The sequence below is a fragment of the Rhipicephalus microplus genome, chromosome 2 (assembly GCF_043290135.1).
Source record: "Rhipicephalus microplus isolate Deutch F79 chromosome 2, USDA_Rmic, whole genome shotgun sequence".
Taxonomy (NCBI): Eukaryota; Metazoa; Arthropoda; class Arachnida; order Ixodida; family Ixodidae; genus Rhipicephalus; species Rhipicephalus microplus.
This window is the reverse complement of record NC_134701.1, coordinates 45,404,918-45,422,780: the sequence shown is the minus strand read 5'-3', so window position 1 is coordinate 45,422,780 and position 17,863 is coordinate 45,404,918. Positions and strand designations below refer to the sequence as shown.

Genomic DNA, 17,863 nt, shown 5'->3' with positions numbered 1-17,863 from the left:
TAAAAAAGCTCGTTAATTTGAATGCGAGTAGGCTCCGCCACGGATCATTCGAACTACGCGCCACCGCACCGGCGCCTTGGCTAGTCACTCCATATTGTGGCTGCCGAGTTGCGAGGTGGCATGGACAGGCAGCGGAGAGAAAAACAGAGAAACTGGCACGGAGGCCAGAGTGCAGAAAATAGCGCCACTTACTCTTCATCCCCCTCCCCGCACAATCTTTCTCTCTCGGCGGCTGCCTGCCCTCTGTCCTACGTAACCTCCAAGATATGTTTTTTTTTTTTAAGGGCCGATCTCGGAGCCTTTGAAAATCCTGCATAGTTGTCGCTGTGAGGCGACAAGTAGCAGGACCAGCACACAGCAAATCAAGTGCGCCGTAGCTTTGCCCAGCCTTCTCTGCAGTCTCTGTCTCAGGTGTGCGTCGTACACCTCGGTTGTTGGTACTGGGAGTAGCTTCCGACTGTCGCGATTCTTTGTGTTGGTGTTAGGCCTCGGCTAATGTTTGTTGCGGTAGCACCAGTAGTAGCTTCCCGTCTGTCGCGATTATGCTGCTCTGACTTGGTGGCATGTGCCCGCGGCAAATACCGTGCCAAAACGCTTCAGGAGAAAGCTGATATCCTGCGGGAAGTGGATGCCTGACTCTCGCCTAAGCAAGATATCGCGAAAAAGCATGGGATACCGAAAACGACGCTATCTACGTATATAAAAAATAGGAGGACTATTGAAGACGCCTTAGAAGCAGAAGTTGCGAGCAAAAAAAGGAGGTTGCGGCCCGCAAAGTATCCTGACCCCGAGAAAGAGCTTCTCATTTGGATGAAGGAAATGCGTTCGCAAGTGCACCCAAGTGCAGTGGTGTGTGGTGCACTCTCGGATGGCGACATAATATGTCAGGTGAGAAGCGCAGAACCTGTCGCTGCCAGTGACGATGATGAGGAGGATGAAGCACCAGTGCGGCCCTCTTCGGCGGAAGTCTTGGCCGGATCGAATGCCGCCCGTCTTTTCTTAAGTTTTGAAGAAAGCGGAGAAGAGGCCTTTCGCCTAATTCGCTCGTTAGAGCAAAAAGTGCTGGCTGTCGCCTTCAAGAAAAGAAGGCAGACCGCGATCACAGATTTTTTTCAAAAATAAATTGTTATGTCCTACTCGCAATGTACTATTGTTGTTCTTCACTTTCGTTAATTCAAACTGAGGCGGCTTCCCATTGTGGTTTGAATTAACGAGCTTTTACTGTTAAAAAAATACAGGCGCCGAGAGCTTACCAATAACGGATCATCACACCTACTGTAGGCGCATTCAAAAATGACAAGTACAGTCGAATCTCGATAATGCGAACTCAAGGGGGCCCGAAAATTATTCGAATTAAAAGAAGTTCGAATTAAAGGGGGACATGGGTCTTGGGGCTCTCTCATTTATTTTTCAACCAAATGTGACAAAAGTTGGCATGCTTACTCAGTTTGTTCTCCCAATTCTAAATATGTGGTTATTTTTTCTGTAGTTTCATTAGTTCATTATTCAGTTAGGATAACAATATATATTGTTCCTGCTACAATAGAAAAATAACCACCAGTCCGAAATTTGCAAATAGCATAGAGATCAACAGTAGAAAGCACAAGCTACACAACATAAGAAGCACTTTTTTTATTTGGTTATTATTTTTTACTTTACAGTACACTAAACTTCATAGCATTGAATGTGGGCATTGTGCGGTCACACAAAAGACTAATTTAAAAAACTTGCATCTAGAGAAATCAAAATCTGCTTCCTATGCTGTGTGCTTCAAACATATAGCTTCATGCTGCAAAAAAATTATTCTGCTATCTGTAATAGTTTCCGATATATTGCAGGAATTTTCATGCAGGGTGTACAAAATTTCCATTTTAAGAAAAATCAAGAAAACAAAAAATTCTAACATTTTCGGCAGTAAAAATGTATGTACTTGGAATTACATAGTCATTAACATATACTATGTGGATACTAGAAAAGCTAAGGAGTGCAACGGTGCAAGCTGATCGACAATTGAAGGAGTATTTCTCGAATTACAGCACAATAAATTTTATTGCATGTAACAAAGAACAAAAATTTTTATGATATAATTTAAAAATAAAGCCGCCCATTAAAAATCGACTTTCAGCGTTGTTTTTTGTGCGCATTTAACTACAATGTGCAAAAACAATTACAGCTCTAGCTGTCCTAGGTCCACTTTTATCGGACAAGCAAAAGAAAGTAGTCAAAATGTGTGCTTCGAGAAAACTGTTGTTAAAACTTTATTTCGCCGTTTCGAGTGAAAAATATGACACAGTTACTTTTAGTCAGTTAATATGTACCGGGAATGTTATAGGACTGATTGTTTGCACGAGCGTGTCATTTCTTCAAGCCCTGTAGCAAGTTGTCGCCGTGTGCTTGTCTGCCGCAAGGCCACTTATCAGTTTGGTGACTGTACAGACAGCGATGTGCAACGGATGTGCACGCGTCATCCGCAATCCGTCGAACAACAAGGCGATGTTTTCGAGCTTGTGCAGAGTGGGTTACCTGTAAATGTCGCGAACCAAACTTGCTCCATCTCTCATCGATTTCGAGGCTACACAAGTGCCGAGGTGTTAGTTTCCTTTTCGCGTAAGACTGCCGCATTCTCGAGTGGAGACCGTGACAACGTTGCTAACACATTGTTAAAAGCAGTCTACCTGTTGCCAGTAGCCTCCATTGCGTGGGTGACGAGCACGTTCACTGCGAATAAATTGACTTCCTGTTGTCCGTCGATACGCGGCGTACTCTGACGACCCGTCACGCAGTTTAAGGTCTTTTTGTTAGGCGGGGGGGGAGGGGGGGGGGCAACCGCAGCATTAGTGCGGTAAGCGATAAGACTGCGCTTCCGTTCCGTCAATACGAAGATTGATATCTCTTGTAGCTTCACTTCTGCTTTTTACTTCTCGTCCTCTAACTGATGAGGCTGCAAAACACAGCCACTCTCCATAATGTTGTCGGCAACCAACGGGCTCCTACGCGAGTTATACCCATGCCACACGGGCAGAGAACATGGCACTTACCTCTTACTGCCTTCAGACTTGAGGTCATTCGCGCGGTGCCACACGGATGAACGAAATGGCACTCGCCCAAATGCCATTCATCACCTAATGTCCTCGCCAAAACTCATTCGACTGAGAAATGCGTGCTCTCGACAGCACAGCTGATGAAGTAATTGTATATTTTCGAGGTATAGCGCATTCAGGACGGGACAGAGAAGAAGACACAGAACACATACACGGCGCTAACTTTCAACGATGCGGTTTAATCTGAGAAACAGCAATACAATACCCAAACATGGTGCGTCACAACCACATGCCAGAACCAGAAAATGGTGATCTACTGCAACTCATGTGACATCCAAATAATGCAATTCTTTCAATGATAATGATACCGATGGCTTGCTTATCGGTATCATTATCATTGAAAGAATTGCATCATTTGGATGTCGCATGAGTTGCAGTAGATCACAATTTTCTGGTTCTAGCACGTGGTTGTGACGTGCCATGTTTGGGTATAAGTATTGCAGTTTCTCGGATTAAACCGCATTGTTGAAAGTTAGCGCCGTGTATGTGTTCTGTGTCTTCTTCTCTGTCCCGTCCTGGATGCGCTATACTTCGAACAACATGAATAACCAACAAGCCCGCCGTTCAGTCTTAGTCGACTAATTGTATAAAACGACATTTGATTCAACTGTAAGGAAAATCTTTGCGTATTTATTTACACTAATCACTTAAACAACTGCTTAAAAACTTCTCTTCAGCTGGAAGGCGCTGTAAAATGAATGCGCCAGGCGCCATTTTCTTTTTACGCTGCGGATCTGACTAGCCTTGGCTTAAGTTGCTACACGGTCGGATGCAACGTCATGAAACATAGTAACAAACGAAATCTAACGGCAGCGTAATATGGTTATTTATACTTTTAATTATAACCGGATGTGTATGAAGCTTGTAAACGCTTGCTTATTTTTTTATTGCTACTCGCCCGATGCTCACGAGGAAGGTGCTGCGATCGACATCATCAAGTCAAATGTCATTCGCTTTGGACGTGTAGCAGCGCCGCCGAAAAAAATGTATTCTGGGAACTGAATGCATTCGCTACCGAATCTCATTTTCTATGCCTGTGTGGCACGGGTATTAGGCCTACACCGGTGACTGCCGTTGACCGCGGCGAGTTCGTTATGCTCGTTGTCCTGAGCCATAGCGGGGCTCTTTCTGAAGTTCACAGCGAACGAACGATCGCCACATTCATTTCACAAACTACTGTGGCACGGAACTTTACTGCCGCAGGCAGTCAGCAGCGCCATGACAAAATGGCACATGTCCATAGCGTCACGATGGTGAACCAGATGCCGGAAACACCACTTGGCCAAACGGATGCCTAGGTTTTGTCACGTGCCCAAAGCAGCCAATAGAATCGCGTTCTAGTACTTCTTGATGACGCGTTTTTGCTGAAAAAGCAATGAGCAAGGCGAGCCAGCGGTGGCGGAAAATTGAAGATGAAGAACGACCCTTTCAAACGAGACCAAGATGAACACGATAGCTCGTGTGTAATGGCAACAGCTCGGCGCAGAAAAAGCGCGTTTTAGTGTCAATTTGCGCTCACATTTATCTCACAGGGATGTTTTAAATTGATTTTGTGCCAGAAAGAACGATGCGTGAAGCTTGAAATTTTTCAGATAGGTGCAAACATACGAACAGATTCCGAAAATGTCAGCTTCAAAAAGTCGATTTTTTGTGATTTTTGCCTTCTAAGACCCACAACTATCGGTTACTGCAAGCAGTTCTTGAGCCTCCAAGCCACCGAGGTAGCGCGACTGAAAGCATGGAGTGTCGGTAGCCCTCTCCGGAATTGTTCGAGTTAACTGGTGCGCATCTAAATACCTCCGAATTAACGAGCATTTGATGCCATTTAAAATTTACAAAGTTTCGTTTTTCAAAAGAGAGGTGCCTAGGTATTCTGCTTCTACCTATCAGTCAAGTTCCCCTCGTTTACTGCTCATTGTCATGGTGATCACTGAGAGTGCCTGTGTGTGTGGCCATAATTATTCTTGTGCGGCGCAGGGTGGGACAGCGTGTATGGTTTCAACATGAGCTGCATCCGCAAGGTGGCCATCTCTGAGCCCCTGGTAGATGTGGTGGACCCCAAACAGGTGGTGACCAACGCCTGCCTACTCAAAGAGGTCGACCTCTACACGGTGCGCGTCGAGGACCTCTCCTTCACCTCACCATTTCACCTGCAAGTGCGCCGGGACGACTACATCCAGGCCTTTGTCACCTTCTTCAACGTTGAGTTCACCAAGTGCCACAAGCGCACAGGATTCTCTACAGGTATAGTACTCCTCTGTCTTCTGGGGACATTAATTCACTCCGCAAAACTGCTGCATGTACATAGTGAAGTATTGTTACAACATTAATTTGTTCTTAGATCCTTGTTGTGGATGCAGCCTTCTAAGTACTGAAAAATATCACCATTTTGTAAAAACTCTATATATTTGTGCTGTACATGTGATAAGGTACCTTGCTTGTAATTATCAATGGTGAGTGCATTCTAAAAATACATCAAATCACGTTCACGGCCGACAGGAGCTGCTGCACTGGCAAAACAAGCCCAGCTTTAAAGGGGCAGTAAACAGGCTCAGACTCTTCCTTTTTACACCTCCGGACTAAGCCTGCCATTTCATACTGTAGATCGCGACGATCACTTTTGCCGAATGTACAGTTAAGCCTGGATATAATGAAGTTGGTAAATTCCTGGAAAAATATGTTATAAAGAGGATTTCGTTATACAGTCGAGCCCGCTTATAACGAGCCTGAGGCGGCATCTGTTCGCTGTATCCCGATGTTCGTAGTAAATGAAACACAGCTTTTAAAAAGTTGCGAGTGAAAACACAAAATTTTTTGCCCCAAAAAGTTTGTGACGCACATGGTTCAAAGAGCAGAAGCCATAAGGGCTGTTCGAGTTTATTTTAAACAGCAGCGTGATCTTCGCCGAGGCCTGTAGCATAAGCTGCATGAGGCACTGGCTCCAAAGTTTCGTTGTTCTTGCAATCTGATTGCTTCAAATCGCTCGTGCCGCGTACTTCATTATGCCCTAATTTGTGCACGGTTCCGCAGTGTCGGCATCATGAAATTATCGCAACAGATGTCCTAACCACTTTTCCATGTCGGAGTCGATGACGCGCTGCCACAAATCACCGCCGCAGTGGTCCTGTTCGGAAGCTTGAGGCTCGGCATCGGGCCCGACGTCAAATAAGTCGGCCTCACAAAAACAGTTTTGCGCATGTCACCGTCCTCGCCGCCAACGAAATACCGTAATTACTCTAATCTAACGCGCACCTTTTTTCCGGTTAAGCGAGTTCATTAATTGCATGCACATTAGGATCGAGTACGAAAAAAAAATTAATATGGTCATTGTATTGCCATCGGCATTTTCGAAATGGCCGCCCCCTACGTGCGTCGGCATGGCGCGTCGGCGATTTCTGCCTATGTGTTTCTCATGTGCGGCACTTCGTACGTGTGCTGAGGAGTTCGTCATCTTGTAGTGCATTAGCATCAATGGCATGGAAGGGCCGACTCCAAAAACTCGACGAGTGCACCACGATGCCGCTTTTAAAAAAAAGTCATCGCGTGTGCCGAAACAGATGGAAATCGGGCTGCATCGCGGTCGTTCGGAGTTCCCGAAATGTGCATGCGGGACTGGCGGAAACAAAAGCAGAATATTGTCGATAGCAAAGATTTCCGCAAAGGCTTCAGTGGACCACAGCAGGGTCGGTTTTCGCAAATTGAAGAGCTGCTCGGCGAGTAAGTGATTGAGCAGTAAGCGGCACAGCGGCCCGTGACGACAGAACTACTCCAAGTGCAGAACCTGCAGTTAGCCTTAGAAAAAGGGCTAATGCGGAGCCAGTTTAAAGCGAGCAGGTGCTGGCTAACTAACTTTATGAAGAGGAAAGGCTTTTCCCTCCGAAGGCGAACGAGCATATGCCAAAAGTTGCTGCAGGAGTACGAAGAAAAGCTTCACAGTTTTCAGAGGTTCGTTGTAAACTTGCGGCACAACAACGGCTACCTGCTTGGGCAAATCGGGAATGCCGATCAGACGCCTCTTTACTTCGACATGCCTCGCACCACAACTGTCGAGAAGAAGGGGGCGAAGCAAGTTCTCGTGCTGACATCGGGCCACGGTAAAACTAGAGTGACGGCCATGCTCCGTTGCACGTCAGATGGGCACGAGATTCCCCCATACCTCATATTTAAACGGAAGACGCTCCCTAAAGGAGTCGTTTTCCCGACTGGTGTGATCATGGGGGCCAACTAGAAAAATGGGTGCGCATTGCAATTGATGTCTTACTTTTTTTTTTTTCGTCGTGGAAACCGGATGCGCTTTACAATCGAGGGAGCGGTAGAATCGAGTAAATACAGTAGTCTCCATCTCCACAGCTGAATACCGGGACGTCCGAAGCGGCAAGTTGACTGCCAGGTGGTCAAGCGCTCCGCAACGCGGCACCTAATCCAAGCAGTCCCACTTTCGGCATTTTGTTGAGCGGCAGGAGAAAGCAAGCAAGGCCTCCCGCCCGCCATCCTGACCACATGCGCGCACACCAAGAGTGAGAAAGACGCGCACGCGACACACATGCCAGAACGCGTAGTACCGCTCTGGGCCCATTTCTAGTCCGAAAACGAAACTTTTGAATTCGAAGCGGCGTGGCTGGCATCGCGGGGCGGTGGAGACGGGCGAAGGAGTCATTATCAGGAGAGGAGGACAGATTTGCGAGAGAAGGCCAAGGAGTTGCGATAGGGTGAAGAGAAGGGAGGATACGGCGGGAAGGCTACCATGAAATCCCAAACACACGGGAAGGAGGCAGGTCGGGTTGCTTGCTTGAAAGGTCTACGAAACGCGCACGGCGGTGTTCAATGCATTGGCAGCCACGGTCAAAGAATCGTTCTGTTACGCCAGTGGGTTTGCGTGGCCTCACCGACTTTGATATTTCGCGATTCGTTCGGTGCTAATTAACAGCTGTTTTTGCGCTTCCGCATGCGTGTGAAGGGCATGCTGAGCCCAGTGCGAAGTGAGTGAGAACAGGTCCTAAACACGAAACGAATCTCGAATTATCAGGGTCGGTAGGGTAGCGCATGCATTAGAACGGTACGATAAGACAAAACACAGACAAATGGATACAGTCGGTGGCCGGCAATGTCGACAAATGGTCTGGTCACTCCAGGCCAGTGACGCCAACGACAGTATCAGCGATCAAAAACAGGGGAGAAGGCCAACCGGTCTTCGAAAGATCGGTGGCAGTGTTGAAATACGCACCCTTCTGTCCTTTGACCTCCCGCAAAAGCGGGCAGGACAAAGGACGGAGGGGTGCGTAACAGAAATTGGTCGGGGAGAGCGGCAACTAAAGAAGCGCGGAAGCAGGGTTGGTGTTTAACAATAAGAATCTATGGGCACCTCGCCGATGTCTGATGGGTGGTTTCCGGGAAGTCGGCAGAGCGCCGACTCCGTTCGCTGTAACCGATCGGCGGCGCTTGGAGACGTTTCTTGTAAGTGCAATTTTGTGCCATTGAAACAATGTATATTTTCACGGTTACGCAAGTATTGTTCATTTTAAATGAAAGTTAATTTTTAGTGGGGCCGTTATATGTGGGCTCAACTGTATTCAGATTTGGTACAAACATTGGGAAAATAAACGCGCAAATTAAATCTGAATGCAGAGCTAACCCGAAACTCCTATTTATCGGTAAACAACGGCGTTGCTTCCGTTAAGGGGAGACACGGGTCTTTTAGACCAAAAAATTGACAAAATTTTTTTCAAAATATTTTTTTTTGAAATCTCGACGTCCAAAAGAATCTATTGCAGGAATATTAACGCGTTCCGATTAGTATTTATTTTGTTATTGCGTTCTAAAGAGACTTTCATGATCACTCTCGCTCGAAAACGCGCCCCCAAAACGGGCAATTTCAATGCCGTCGTCTGCGGTAACCGTTAGCCGCAGCACGGCCATTTTGGAATCATTTGAAAGCTAAATTCTTCAGCAATCCGGTTTTAGCGAGAAAACAACTCTAAGTCTGGCGACTATGGAGCTACACGCCACCGAAAACGAGGAAATACTCGCACAGCATTGGCGCGTTTATACCACGTGGGGCAAATCCTGCTCTACGATTGGACGACCGAAAATTTCGTCTGCCCGACTGTGTGCAACAATGCGCGACTCCTTGTCACAATTTGTTCGGACGCGACGATGGCTGGCGGGCGACGCAAATTCGCGACAGCTCATGCCTACGGCAAAAAACGCAAGCGTCGGTCTCGGATACCTGAAGCAGCGACAAGCTCCGCGACATGCGCCAGCGAGTGTACGATATCTACCGAAGCTGCAGCCGCGCAAGCGATGCCTGTGGCCAACGACACGAGGACGACGCGCGTCGATACGCATTTTGTGACAGAAGTGGAAAAAGTGGCAATTGAGCATCGCGCGGAAGAGCAATGACAGAAGCTGTCTTCGTTATCAGCTACCCGCCGAAAGCGGTCGCTTATCGGAGATTCCCCGGAAGCGGGGGGGTCCGGCACCGAGTTTACGCTGCTAAGCCTACCGCTGCTGAACCAACTGCTTCGGTGCGCGAAATGCGATTTCTGCTCTGGCCCATTGAACGTTTCACGGGGCGACCGTGAGTACGGATTGGCAGTTAGAATAGTGGTGAACTGTGCCGTCTGCGGAGATGTCAGCGCCGGATGGAGCTCGCCGAGAGCAGGGGGGAATGCGACCTGCAACCCTTTCGAAGTGAATGTGCTTGCGGCTCGTGCAGTTATGAGCACGGGCAATGGGCAGACCGTGCTAAACGACATTTTTTCGGCCCTGAATGTGTCTCGTCGTGGAATGCACAACAAAACGTACCAAGACTACGTCAAAACCAAGATGAACCCTGCCGCGATGAACGCATCCGCGGTTATTATGAGCGAGTGCGCAACAGCTGTGAAGGCCATCTATTCTGAACTGAATTTCGGGAACCCCGGCAATATCGCAGTTTCCTATGACGGGACTTGGCTCACTCGTGGCCACTTCACTTGTCACACATTTGTGTGGGAACTGTAATAGAACTGTTTTCGGGCTATGTGTTGGACTTCAAGTTCTCTCGAACTTCTGTTTGGGTTGCGAGATTGGCCCCAAGGACGACGACCCTCGATGCAGTGAGTGGCGAGCTCGGCACAAGTGCCAAAAAAACTCTTCGAGCAAGCCTGGCCAGATGGAGGTGGAGGCTGCCAAAATTCTGTTTCGCCGGTCCCTCGAAAAGCATGGATTCCGCTGCACAACGATGTTGTGCGATGGCGATAGCCGCGCTTTCAACAGCCTTCAGGAGGAGCAAGTTTATGGCTTCGTGGCTATCGAAAAGCAGGATTGCGTAAATCATATACATAAAAGGATGGGTGCTGCACTGAGACACCTCCTGCAGAAGAGCAAGGGGGAAGGTCGGCCAAGCCTCGGTGGCAAAGGAAAGCTCACTGCTGAGCTTGTAACGAAGCTTACAAATTATTATGGTTGGGCACTCAAGGCACACCAGGGAAACATCGATGAGATGGAGAATGCTGTCCTTGCCACTTACTATCATGTGACTTCTACTGATGCAAAGCCACAACATTCACGGTGCCCAAAGGGAGAAGACTCATGGTGTGCCCACAACAAGGCAGTGGCAAGGCAGCAGGCTCCTCCTAAGCATCGGTACAACCTCCCGGAATATGTTGCAGAAGCGCTCCTTCCAGTGTACACTCGCCTCTCAGATCGAAAGCTGTTGGAGCGCTGCCAAAGAGGCAAAACTCAAAACTCGAATGAGAGCCTCCATTCAGTGATCTGGTGGTTTGTACCGAAAACAAAGCACGCCTCGCTCTTCACAGTCGAAACTGCTGTTGCGGAAGCGGTTGCTCGGTTCAATGCTGGAAAGAAACGTGCTTCTGAGGCCATTTTGAAGGAGCTGCATTTGAACCAAGGCAACACAGATGTTGAAAGATGTCTGGAAAAGGACCAGCAGTGGCTAGCGGCATGTGACAAAAAGCATACCAGAGCAGAAGACTTCAAGAATGCCATGAAGAAGAGGCGTGTGAAAGAGAGTGATGGTGATTATGAGCCTGGTGGCTTCTAGAGCAAAAAGGGCTCCCATCTGTTGCTTTTTTGGCAAGAATTAAACCTATATATAGTCTTCAAACTTCTTTTTGTGTTTTCTCAAAATCAGTTTTTTGCCTATGTGCTATACTGTTGCCCACAGTATCTTTTGATCTAGTGATCAGATTTCAACGATTCTTGTTGCAGTTGACAGCTTACGAATTCCTATACACAATAAGACTACTAAAATTTATATTTAGTCAAGAGAAAATTTTTTATGTGCTGATAAATCTCATGAAAATTCCCATGTTCCCAACCGTTATATTACATATGACAATAACTTTTATAAAAATAGCTAAAATTACAGTGATAGTATAGTTGTGATCCTTGATTATTCTAGACTATGTCCATATAAAGTGTTCAAGGATATTTAATGATTAAATTGCAGAATAATTGGGCAATCCAACTATTCATTATTTATTCAATATCTCTAAAACTACTTGAGATAAAAGAAAATGAATTGCATATATCTTCACAGCAGGTTAAAAGATACGTTGCCTGAAAATTTCATTTGAATACGATAATAAACAGAAAATTTTTTTAGAACACCAGGGTCTCCCTTTAAACCTGGATATAACAAAATTGATAAATTCCCTGAAAAATTCGTTATATGGAGGTTTGTTATGAAAATTTGAAAAATAAATGCACAAGTTAAACAAAAGGGAGACTGAAGGCAGAGCTAACCCCGAACACTCATTTTACAGTAAAAAACTGCATTGTCATTGCGATAGCAATTATATGGACACTCTCGGCGGGTTCTTGCTGTCCCTGCCATGTTTCCGAACAAGTCCAAATTGACAACATGCCCCTGCGAATTGTAACTTTCACAAGTGGGTAAAAGCGCGCGAGGGCTGCTGAAGGAGAGATCAAATGAATCGGCCCATCCTTATTGCCTGGAAAGTGCATAACATCACCCGCGTGTTTCAACTGCCATCGCATGCTCAAACAGAAAGTAAGCCACCTGTCCTAAATGAACATGAAACAACGTGGTGAGAGGGGGGGAATCGCTCGATTAGCAATGATGAGCTTAGATTTTAAGGGCGGTCGCGATCGCTGGCGCACTTGCTATCTCAGCGAGTATCAGTGTGGTTTGAACGTGAAGGGACTGTGTGAAAAGAGGAAACGCAATCGTTCCGGTCAAAGTCAAAGGCGCGCGATTCTCCCTACTGAAGGATAAGCGCGCACGCTCAAGCATCTAACCCCCCTCTCCCCCCTTCGCATTCCCAGGACAAAGTACACATTGGAGATAAGCACCCGTCAGCACATCGTGACGAGCCGAGCGCGGGCGGCTTCTTTTTCTTTTTTGAGTTTCGATATCTATATAGGTACGTATACTGGCCGAATCGAGGCTAGCCCGCTGCCTGTGCGCGGGCTTTGCCGCCTCTTTCTCCGTTCTCATGTCTTGGCGTGACTCCCCTCCTCCGCTGTTAGCCGCGCTGGGAGAGCGAGGAGTGATGGTTAATCCCTCTCACCCGGTAGCGGATGTCGACTGTGGCGCCGTGCGGAAAGTCTCTCGAGGGGTTTTGCGCGCGCGCATCGGGAGTGAGAGAGCCTCTCCGAGGACAACATGAGGGTAAGCACGCTTTTGTTGTTGTTTTTTTTTTGTCCGTCGGCTTCCTTTGTTTGGGGCTCGTTCGGACTTCGCGAACAGCGCCTTGCGCCCGCGGCGAATGCTTACCTTATGTCGCTTCCCCTTCTGAACACCAGGCTGAAGACTGGTGCGGTGTCTTAGTGTGTGGCCAGGCTGCGCTAACCCGTATCTTTCCGAAGCCAACGCGAGCACCTTTGCCCTTGGTCGAGCAACCGGGCCTTTGTCCTGGTGTCTCCATGGATCACTTTACTTCTCGCTCACGGCGTAGTACTTCTCGCTCACGGCGTGGATAAGCACATTTGCTCTCCCTCTGCATCTTTGCAACGGGCTCTGTACTGTGTTTTCGGTGTTGCCGCAGGCAATAAATTGTTGCGACCTTGAGCAGTACTGTGTTCTCGCCATGGCGACAGTTAACGCGTGCCCTGATGCTGGTTGAGACCGAACCCACGCCAGTGGTCGTACTCCTTCGGGATACGTGCACACTACACCGGCGCCCAACGCGGTATCAAAAGCTCAAACCTATTGACTGCTCTTAGAGAGTCAGTTCGCCTGCCCAATTCAGGCTCGTCGCAACATGCCTGCTTCGGGGCATTTTGTTCACTGACGCTTTTAGACCGATGCCGCGTTGCACAAAGAAGCCATCGCCTCTATTGACGGGCACCCTTTGGCACCCGTCCATGCCGTCACCCCCTTTTGTGGTGAACACTTTAGGAGAGAACAATATGAATTGGTGTTATCATCGTCACATACCTGCCAAGTCTCCCGCATTATCTAGGAGACTCCCGGATTTCGTGCGTTTGTATGATTGTCATGAAAATTTCCCGGATATCGAAATTTGTGTTTAAGATCTGGCCGAATTGACAAAAATGCAGGTCAATCCGTTTCAGGCTTTTTGCGAGCCCACCGCATTTTATTGTAAAGAAATTTGAGGGGCGTTCATCTAAGCGTACAGTAGAGTCTCAGTGATGCGAAACTTCGGCAGATACGAATTCGTGAAATTCCCCAGCTAAATTCATCTATCCATCCGGCCAAAGTTCGAATGTTCTGAACACTTTTCCTGATCGCAGAGTCTGATATGAACTTTAGTACCGAAACCGTAGAACGAAGGCCGGTCAAGAGCAGCGTGCTCAAAGCTTCAGAAGTACGCGTGCGACCAGTACATGCACTGTCCTCTATAGTGCGCGTGGTTGTCATTGCCACAACCGCTGTGGACGAAACCGCGGTCATTTGACACGATTATGTATGGCGACGGCGTTACTGAAGGAACTTCAAAAGTGCTCGTTAAAGAACCCCAGGTGGTCGAAATTTCCGGAGCCCTCCACTACGTCTCTCATAATCATATGGTGATTTTGGGACGATGAACCCCACATATCAATCATAATCAGAACTCTAAAAGTGTGCGCGCGGCCGACGCTCGACTAGTCAAAGTAACGCTACTTTCCACAAACTGTGTGGACAAAATCGCGGTAGTTGTGATCACAGATAGCATAAAACGACCGAGTTTTGAAGGCACGTGGATTAAAAACGAAACTGCCATTCACCGCAATCGCTGCGCACAAAACTGCGGTCGCGGCGATGCGATAGCGATCTACGAGCTCCGAGGGCACTTGGCTGACGCAGGAGTGGATTAAAGGTGTTGAAGACGTAAAAAAGACTAGAAGCATTTTGGCATTTTTGTCCAAAGAATTCAGTTGCAGGCAAAGCCCAAGCTTTGACCCGCGCTTTCATGGCAGCCAGCTGCGCCATCCTGTCCGTTCCCGTGTGAAGGCATGCGCGAGTTGTTTTGATGAAAATTGATTTTTTTTGCTAGTTGTTTTGATGATGCGAAATTTCAGAAGCATTTGCACTCCACCTTTGAAACTCTCATCTCGTGTGTTCAGCCACTCCAAGCCATTATGAGACCGCAACGCCGATGTTTGCATTTGAGACCCCCCGCCCCTTTGTTCTTGCGATTCTCTTTTCTTCTGGTGCCAAAAGTAGGGGGAAATAATTCAGTGCACCGATTTGAGTTATGGCTGCAAAACGTGATTATGCTTGTCGCTAAAGGCAAATCTATCGCAGCTACAAATTAAAACCAGGGTCGGCAACCCCCCTTCCGCGCTCGGGGGTTTAACGAATTTCTCCGTTGCCAGGTTGGCAGGTATGTTGTGGCAGAAAGTGGCCGACTAACCTGTCGGAGCTTTTCGTTCATGTGCCAGGCTTCCCCGCATTATGGCAGCTGAATTTCTGGTTGCAGTAGGCACGATGTCGGAAGCATTCGCAACCGCTAAACACAGCTCGAATGTTGCACACGCACCATGCATGCCCTAATTTTCGGAGACAATGCGAGTCGCTGCTGTCCTAACCGGAAAGTTATTTCTATATTGTCTATTTACCCTTTCAATATACAGTCGAACCAAACTGACGGGGCACTGTAAAAATTCCGTTGTGAAATCGAAAAATTATGCCTGATCTGAGCAAAGGAACTTTTATTCCTAAAATTCAAAAAGTGTCGGCTGCTTCTATTCTTAAAGAGCCACTCACCAGGTTTGACAATCATCAGCTGACAAGCGCAATGCATAGATAAGAGTTCACGATCTCGTCTGCCAAAATTTGCAATGCTACGGGCCACGGAAATGGGTCAAATTTCAAGATGAACGCTGCTCCCCCTTCTTTTTGCGGGCATGCACATAGAGAATAAGGGCATGACGTGCGCGTATGGATAGCCCTACGTACACGCAAAGCAGTGACATTGGTCCTCTACGTAGATGATTGTGCTCTGACATTGCTAACAGTGGCATGTGACACGGTGAAAATTATTTAACACGACATGCGTAGTTAATGTATTTGTTGCTTGAAGAGATGAATAAATCTCTAGTAAGTAATGAGACGCAGTAAGGGACTGTGAGCATTTTTTTTTTGTGTGTGTGAATTTCAACAAGATGCCGGGTTGATTTGCCGGTGTTTCGCGTGCGTTCGTGTCCATGCTGTTGGCGCATCGAGCAGACTACAGCCGTGGAACGCTCCTACGCGTTCGCACACTCAGTGTGCTCATCTATTCTACCGCGTCTAAGCCGTTTCCAAACCGTCTACCAGAAACAGGCAGTAGACCTAAAAACAATACTGTTCAAAAAAGAAAAACAAAACTTTGCTCACGTGCAAGGGGGTTGGGCTTGTTCGGTCACATCATGCGCACGTCACCTCTTCGTCGAATGCCGGAAAGGGTAGGGAAGAGATTTGGCTTGCGAAAGCTAGGTGGAGGAGCGGCAAGAGTTTCGAGCTCACCTCCTCTCATCCTCGTTTCGTGCCGCCTAAAGGAAAAACAGTTTTCTCAGCTCGTAATGAACCAATCCAAAAAATTTTGGGGGCAAAATGTTCCTCATCGGACACCCAACAACTTCCACGATCTAACTAAAATTTGTTATGAAGCCTGGTGAGTGGCCCTTTAAAGATCCCCGGAGCATCGTGACGCGATTCGCACCCATGCATTGAGTCGTCATGGTGAAAAGCACGCTATATTAGTGGCCACAACAGCTGTCGTGAATGAGCCTAATAGTTGCATTAAATGTTAACACCAGCAGCTGTCCACCATTAAAGTGTGTCCGGCAATGCCAAGATGGAGGCGGGGTATACTGGAGCGGTGACTTATGCCTTATTCTATGCTATTCCTGTCATCCATCACTTGCTGCTGGCTGATTTTGTTGGTAATGCCGAAAAACAGTTGCTCTGATTACTTACCACACTGGCAAAGCGCAATCAGAATGATAAGCATTGGAATCCGAAAAGGCATCGTTCCGCGATTGCGCCCAGCAGCTGCGCAAAGAAAACCATGAACTGAGCTTCAGCTTCGAATTGTCTGCGGCTCAAAAGCAGGGCAGTCTCATTGCCATCGCTATCGAGCAATGGCGGCACCCATGCTAGGTAAACAGTGGCGTTTTCTGCTGGTGCCAACGCGTGTTTTAGAATTCGTTGATGTATTTTCGGGTTCTGAAAATGCATCAAAGTGTTAAAGATTACCGTAATTACTCGAATCTAACGCGCACCTTTTTTCCGGTTAAGCGAGTTCATAAATCGCATGCGCGTTAGAATCGAGTGCGAACAAAAAAATTACGGTTAATCTATTGCCATCGCAAATCCAAAATGGCCGCCCCCTACGTGCGTTGGCATGGTGCGTCGGCTATTTCTGCCTATGTGTTTACCATGTGCGGTACTTCGTACGTGTGCTGAGGAGTTCGTCATCTAGTAGTGCATTAGCATCGACGACTTGGAAGGGCCGACTCCAAAAACTCGAGTGCACCACGATGCCGCTTTTAAAAGAAAAGTCAGCGCGTGTGCAGAAACGGACGGAAATCGGGCCGCATCGCGGTCCTTCTCGAAACGTGCGTGCGGGACCGGCGGAAACAAAAGCAAAAGATTGTCGACAGCAAAGCTTCACGCAAAGGCTTCAGTGAACCACAGCAGGGTCGGTTTCCGCAAATTGAAGAGCTGCTCCGCGAGTATGTGCTTGAGGAGCGAGTGGCACAGCGGCCCATGACGACAGAAGTGCTCCAAGTGCGGGCTATGCAATTAGTCTTAGAAAAAAGTCTAATGCGGAGCCTGTTTAAAGCGAGCAGGTGCTGGCATAATTAACTATATGAAGAGGAAAGGCTCTTCCCTCCGAAGGGGAACATGCATATGCCAAAACTTTTGCGGAGAAGTACGATGAAAAGCTTTACAGTTTTCAGAGGTTCGTCCTAAACTTGCGGCGCAACAATGGCTACCTGCTTGGGCAAATCTGGAATGCCGATCAGACGCCTCTTTACTTCGACATGCCTGGCACCACAACTGTCGAGAAGAAGGGGGCGAAGCAAGTTCGCGTGCTGACATCGGTCCACGGTAAAACTACAGTGACGGCAATGCTCTGTTACACGTCAGATGGGCACAAGCTTCGCCCGTACCTGATATTTAAATGGAAGACAATCCCGAAAGGAATCGTTTTTTCGAGTGGTGTGATCGTGCGTGCCAGCAAAAAAAAATGGGTGCGCGTTGCAATCGATGTCTTACGTTTTTTTTTTTTTTCGCGGTGGAAATCGGGTGCGCGTTACAATCGAGGGCGCGGTAGAATCGAGTAAATACGGTATGTTTTCCG

At 47.6% G+C, this 17,863-nt stretch overlaps 1 protein-coding gene across 4 annotated transcripts in view; it reads left to right on the top strand.

Moving 5' to 3' along the window:
• Art1 (arginine methyltransferase 1) overlaps positions 1 to 17,863 on the top strand; it is a 144,092-nt gene that overhangs the window by 82,155 nt on the left and 44,074 nt on the right. For all 4 annotated transcript variants that reach the window (XM_037420207.2, XM_037420209.2, XM_075886416.1 and 1 more), the window contains one exon: positions 5,079 to 5,345. In XM_037420207.2, the coding sequence (XP_037276104.1) occupies positions 5,079 to 5,345 (267 nt within the window). The remainder of the gene's footprint in view (positions 1 to 5,078; positions 5,346 to 17,863) is intronic.